Source organism: Sinocyclocheilus anshuiensis, unplaced genomic scaffold (genome assembly GCF_001515605.1).
Source record: "Sinocyclocheilus anshuiensis isolate Anshui unplaced genomic scaffold, SAMN03320099.WGS_v1.1 scaffold1632, whole genome shotgun sequence".
Lineage (NCBI taxonomy): Eukaryota > Metazoa > Chordata > Actinopteri > Cypriniformes > Cyprinidae > Sinocyclocheilus > Sinocyclocheilus anshuiensis.
This window is the reverse complement of record NW_015558674.1, coordinates 610,427-617,027: the sequence shown is the minus strand read 5'-3', so window position 1 is coordinate 617,027 and position 6,601 is coordinate 610,427. Positions and strand designations below refer to the sequence as shown.

The window sequence follows — 6,601 nt, the reverse complement described above, 5'->3', positions numbered from 1 at the left end:
GTAGGGCGATAGAAAATACAGTTTGTACAGTATAAAAACCATTACGCCTATAGAGAGTCCCCGTAAACCACAAATGCAAGTATGTGTGTGTGTGTGTTTCAGTTGGAGCAGCAGCACGATAAGCTGCGAGCCGTGATGGGAAAGCAGATAGATTACGAGACGAAACTGGAGCACTGTACGGAGGAGTTATGGAGGAACAAACCCTTCCCAGACCCGCTGACAGACTGTAAACCGCCAGCTCCCGCTCAAGAGTTCCAGACGGCCCGCCTCTTCCTGTCGCACTTTGGCTTCCTGTCACTAGAGGCGCTCAAGGTACGAGAACGGACCGTCACATGTTTGCTTTGAATGTCTCTGTTAGTGAAGGACTGACAGATCGGCCAGTATCTTTGAGATTTTTCAGTATTTCAGCTGTTCCTTTGGATCAGTTCCAGCTGTTAGTTCTGATTCAAATTACATACTTTGGAATGAGTTTTGGGTAAATATTGTGCACAATTATGTAAAATTACAAAAAAAAAGTATTATAAAAATATTTTTAAACAATATCACACAGCTTTTGTGGTTTTATTTTATTTTATATCAAACACACGTTTCCTATCTAAATGAAGATAAATGTATTTTTTTATATTTTGAATTCGCTTTTATTTTTATATTTTTAATTTAATAATTAACAATTAATAATGTAAATTTAAAAAATGTATTATAAAAATATTTTTAACCAATATATCACAGCGTTTGTGATTTTTATTTTATATAAAACACACACATTTCCTATCTGAATGAGGATATATGATGCATTTTTTGTTAATTTAGTATTATTTATATACTACTACTGTTTTTTATATTTTGAATTCGCTTTCATTTTTATAGTTTTTATTTTAATTTAATAATTAACGTAATTAATAATGTAAATGTAAAAATGTATTATACAAATATTTTTAAACAATATCACAGTGTTTGTGATTTTTATTTTATATATATATTTTTTTTTTTTTTATTTAATTTAATTTTTTTATTTTAATTTATTTCATAAAAAAATAACTGCTGACAAGCCTCACCAAGTTACACTAAGAGTGTGGAGTGCATATTTTGCACAATAATATGCTAAATTAATTATAAAATTATAAAATTATTGTAAAAGTATATTTATGCTATATCACTATATCACACTGCATTTGTGAGTTATATAATATTTTTTTATAAATTTTACTGCCTATTTTAGTTTTATTGTATTTTTTTATTTTATTTATTTTTTAATTTGCCTCTCCTCTAGCTACACTTATGCAGAATTATCCAATGTTCTAGATTCAGATTTTTTAGTTTTAAGCATGGATTTTTCTCAGTAATAATGTTTTTTCCTGTATTAATGGCAGGAAAAAACATTGAGTTAAATCTAACTGATGCTTTGTGTTTTTGTCTCAGGAGCCTGGAAACAGTCGACTGCCTCCTCACCTCATCGCTCTGGACTCATCCGTGCCGGGCTTTTTCGACGACATCGGCTACCTGGACCTGTTACCGTCCCGGCCGTGTGACACCGTGTTTATCTTCTACATGAAAGCTGGACAGAAGAGCAGCCAAGAGGTGAATCCTCTTCAGTGTCCTGCTGGGAATGTGCACACTGAGCACGGCTAGAGTGCAGCTGATGTGCAGTCACAGGTGAGCAGAGATCAGCTTTATTAATACTGAGCTTGTGTGTGTAGATTTTGAGGAATGTGGAGTCGTCAGCAAACGTACAGCCACACTTTCTGGAGCTGCTGTTGTCTCTGGGATGGCCGGTGGAGGTCGGACAGCATCCGGGATGGACGGGGAGTGTGTTCACCAGCTGGACTATCAACACATCCAACGGCGCTGAGACACCAGGTACACACGACGCACACTCACTCACACGCACACTCACACACACACACTCACATGCACTCACAAACGCACACTCACACACACTCACTCGCACTCACACACACACACTCGCACACACTCACACACACACACACACACATACGTTTCCTATTAAAGTGAGGATATATGATACTTTGTTTTTTGTTTAGTTTTTTTTTGGTATTTAAGTATTATCTTTTGAACTATTGTTGTATCTATTAATATTTTGAATTCACATTTATTTTTATATTTTCAAATTAGTTTTTTTGTTTTTTAATTTTGTTATGTGCTTTTGTCTTTTTTATTTTTTTTTATTTCTCTTTAATTCTTTTTTGTTTGTTTGTTTTTTTTTGTTTGTTTTTTTTGTAATTTTAGTACTTCAACTTCCAACTTATTTTATTTAATTTAGTCACCAAGGCAACATTTCTAATGAGAATAAACAGTACACTTCTGATGTGTTTATTTAAGTGTTAATTTAGTATTATTTACATACCATTATATACCATATTGATTTATTTATTAATAATTTATTCTTTTTAGTTATAAATATTTTAATTTAAAATTTTCAGTTTTCATTTTAATTTTAAATTTTAGTAATTTTATGTGCTTTTTTTTCTTTCTTTGTTTTTTTCTTTTAATTCATTTTTATTTTAGTTTTAGTAATTTTAGTACTTAGTACCATTTAGACTTATTTTATTTCAGTTAGTTGCCAAGGCAGCATTTCCAATTTTCATAAAAAAATTTTTTTATCTAATATTTATATTTTAGTTGATTACAGCTTGATTAGAATAAAAAAAGATGATTTTATAATAGCTTTAGTTAATAACAACTGGTTTATTTTAAGTAGAGCACTTATCACATTGGCTAATTTAACAGATTAGCACAGTTTTGTCATGTTAAAAATAAGATGACAAGAAAATATTTGTCCTTCATCTTTATAAATATAATCATTACAATATACAACAAACATAAGTCGGCATGATTATCTGAAGACATACAGACTTTTATCAGTCTTCTCATGATCCGACTATAAAGATGAAACACTAGCTGACTTTGTTTGATCCACACAGTGATTCATCATAGCGTGTAGTAATGTGAGTGCGGATGCAGTGTCGTGTGTGTGTGTGTGTGCAGATGATTCAGTGACTCTGGGTGACACTGGCGGCGGTGTGTTTAATGGAGAGAAGCGGGTGCTCTATTACGCAGACGCTCTGACGGAAATCGCCTTTGTCGTGCCGTCCCTCGGCGACTCGTCCGGTAAAACACTCTGTCTGCTCAGTTTCTGCATGCTTTTGGATTAGTGTCTGTATTTGTGTAATTTGTAGCTGAACAGAACTGAATTTGAGGCAGCAAGCGTCCTTTCTAGCACACTGTGGAGTATTGATTTCTCCATCTCTCGTTAACCCATTTAGTGAATTCATATTGATTCATTTAATATGACAAATGTTCATCTCTCCTACCGTAGCCGAGTCATCGGAGCACAGCTTCCCGACCGCAGACTCAGACTCTCAGATGGAGCTGTTACCCAGTTTACTGAAGCAACCCAACCTGACGCTGGAGCTCTTCCCCAACCACTCCGACAACATGGGACCAGCACAACGGGTAACTAAGCTCACTCTCAGACCTGAGCTTCAGATCACTGCAGTTATGAGGCAGTTTAACCTGCCAGTGTATTGGTCTGTCACTAATTACATCTGCCAGCAAAACACAGCTTTTCCCATTGCAACTGTTTACCTCAGTGTTACACATTTTTGACCCTAGACCACGAAACCAGTCATAAGGGTCAATTTTTTGAAATTGAGATGTATACATCATCTGAAAGCTGAATAAATAAGCTTTCCATTGATGTATGGTTTGTTATGATAGGACAATATTTGGCATCTGAGGGTGCAAAACAATTTAAATATTGAGAAAATCGCCTTTAAAGTTGTCCAAATTAAGTTCTTAGCAATGCATATTACTAATCAAAAATTACGTTTTTTAATACATTTACGGTAGGACATTTACTAAATATCTTTATGGAACATGATCTTTACTTAAAGGGGTCCTATTATGCTCTTTTACAAGGTCTTGATTTTGTTTTGGGGGTGTACTATTTTACAAAGTCTTGATTTTGTTTTGGGGGTGTACTAGAACATGCTCTCATGCTTGGTGGTTCGAAAAACGCATTTTTCACATAATTTACATTATTAAAGTACCTTTCTCCCCAGCGTGGCACAAACGGCTCGATTAGTTCCGGGTTTGATGAAGGCCTGCCTTCCGAAAAACTAAATGTGTTGTGATTGGTTAACTGTCCCAGTGCGTTGTGATTGGCGAATTGCTCCGTCTTTCAACAAAAGCTTTTTGGCGAAACCGGCACTGTACTCCCTCATGTTGTGGAAGCTGTCTTCAGTAAAATGTGCAGCACACAATAGCAAATTGGGGTTATAATGTTAGGAACAAGAGTTAAAAATAAATTGCAACCACTGTTTCCTGACATCATCCGCTTTCAGAAGCCCAAACAAAGATGTTTGGGCATGGGGGTGAAAACAAACAGCGTTTCTTAAGGTGGTCGCACACCGGATGAGAAGCGCAACGCAGCGTCGCGTTGCGCCACGTCTTTGAAATTCGAACACATTATTTTCTGAGTGTACTCACACCAGCGGCGCCATTCGGCGTCTGTCCGCGGCGCCCAGCTATGTCATGTTGTACTTGTTGTAAGAATTGTTCTAGATGCGGCGCTGAGCTTCTCTCCGTCTCCAGTGTGCGACCGCCTTTAGACATGCCGAAAACTTGATGCTACAGCAGCTCTTCTTCTTTTTCGTTATGCAGTAACTCTGCAGCAGCACTTCTTCTTCTTTGTCGTCTCATCTGATGCACTCAACCAAGCACTCTAACCACGACCTCGCCCCTCCCCACCCCCTCAACCATTCGAATTTCCGTAGGTGGGAATTATTTTAATGATATTCTAATGGGCCGCTTTGTGATATCTCAAAACCCAGAAAACAAACGCTGTAGTCTAAACGAGCCGTTCGTTGTAGTTCTTGAAAAGGGATTTTTAAAAATCTCCCTTTGGAGTGGACTTACACACTACACACTGGCTAAAATTAAAAAAGTGAAAAAGCATAATGGGACCCCTTTAATATCCTAATGATTTTTGGCATAAAAGAAAAATCTATAATTTTGACCCATACAATGTATTGTTGGCTATTGCTACAAATATACCCCAGCGACTTAAGACTGCTTTTGTGCTCCAGGGTCACATTTGTCCTTGACTGCTGTTCTCATACATACATGCACATATATACATAGAGAGAGAGAGTATAGAGTTTGGAATTAAAAGATCTTAATTATATTTTTAAAAAGAAGTCTCTTCTGCTCACCAGGGCTGCATTTACAATTTAAAACAGCTGTTTTCTATGTGAATATCTGTTAAACTGTAATTTATTTCTGTGATGCGCAGCTGTATTTTCAGCATCATTCCTCCAGTCTTCAGTGTCACATGATCTTCAGAAATCATTCTAATATGCTGATTTGCTGCTCAAGAAACATTTCTGATAATTATCAATGTTGAAAACATTAATATTTTTGTGGAAACTGTGATACATTTTATTTTTCAGGATTCACAGATGAATAGAAAGTTCAAAAGAACAGCATTTATTTGAAATAGAAATCGTTTGTAACATTGTACATGTCTTCACTGTCACTTTTGATCAATTTAATGCATCCTTGATGAATAAAAGTATTAATTTCTTAAAAAAAAAAAATACATAAATACTATCCCCAAACTTTTGAATGGTAGTGTATCACAGTTTCCTCAAAATATTGTGCAGCACGACTGTTTTCAGCAGTGATAATAATCAGAAATGTTTCTTGAGCAGCAAATCAGCATATTAGAATGATTTCTGAAGATCATGTGACACTGAAGACTGGAGTAATGATGCTGAAAATACAGCTTTGATCACAGAAATAAATTACATTTTACTATACATTCACATGCAAAACAGTTATTTTAAATTGTAATAATATTTCACTGTTTTTACTGTATTTTTTTATCAAATAAATGCAGCCTTGGTGAGCAGAAGAGACTTATTCCAAATCATTAACAAATCTTGATTGTTCCAGGTTTTTGACCAGTAGAGTGTAATGTTTATTCTTGCGCTCAGTCCCCGACAGTGAAAAGCAGGAAGTTGCCGGCTGGCAGGACGATACCGCCGTTAGGACCAGACGCCAAAGTGTTGGTCGTGTGGGTTGAGCGATACGATGACATAGGTAAAATGTTTTCCATTTACTTCCACTTAAGATGTAAAATAGATGCGTTCTTTGTGGCTCTTTGATTAATAAATCATTACTTTTCCTTGTGTGCGTTTTCTTTCAGAGAACTTTCCCGTGTCTGAGTTATTGGCGGAGACGAGCACCGGTGTGGAGACGGCAGTCAACAGCAGCGCTTCCAGGTAACAAACAGTTTGAAAGACCGATTTCAGTCCCTGAATCCATCGATCTCATTCACTGTCACACGTGGTCTCTCTCAGGTCCAGCTCCTCAGAGAAGGATGTTCCCATAATATTCATCCATCCGCTGAAGACCGGCCTGTTTCGGATCAAACTGCACGGCGCTGTGGGCAAATTCAACATGGTCATTCCTCTGGTGGACAACATGGTGGTCAGCAGGAGATCACTGGGTGTGTGTGTGTGTGTGTGTGTGTGTGTGTGTGTGTGTGTGTGTGTGTGTGTGTGTGTGTGTGTGCGCG

The 6,601-nt window shown here is 36.7% G+C and overlaps 1 protein-coding gene across 8 annotated transcripts in view; it reads left to right on the top strand.

Annotated features, from left to right (window-relative positions):
- The window catches only part of ralgapb (Ral GTPase activating protein non-catalytic subunit beta), a 38,756-nt gene that overhangs the window by 31,411 nt on the left and 744 nt on the right, over positions 1-6,601 (top strand). For 5 of the 8 annotated variants that reach the window (XM_016477533.1, XM_016477532.1, XM_016477530.1 and 2 more), the window contains 8 exons: positions 103-312; positions 1,420-1,578; positions 1,698-1,857; positions 2,983-3,129; positions 3,338-3,474; positions 6,018-6,123; positions 6,230-6,305; positions 6,384-6,532. In XM_016477533.1, coding sequence (XP_016333019.1) covers positions 103-312; positions 1,420-1,578; positions 1,698-1,857; positions 2,983-3,129; positions 3,338-3,474; positions 6,018-6,123; positions 6,230-6,305; positions 6,384-6,532 — 1,144 coding nt within the window. The remainder of the gene's footprint in view (positions 1-102; positions 313-1,419; positions 1,579-1,697; positions 1,858-2,982; positions 3,130-3,337; positions 3,475-6,017; positions 6,124-6,229; positions 6,306-6,383; positions 6,533-6,601) is intronic. The other 3 variants (XM_016477535.1, XM_016477534.1, XM_016477531.1) reach the window with 1 other exon arrangement.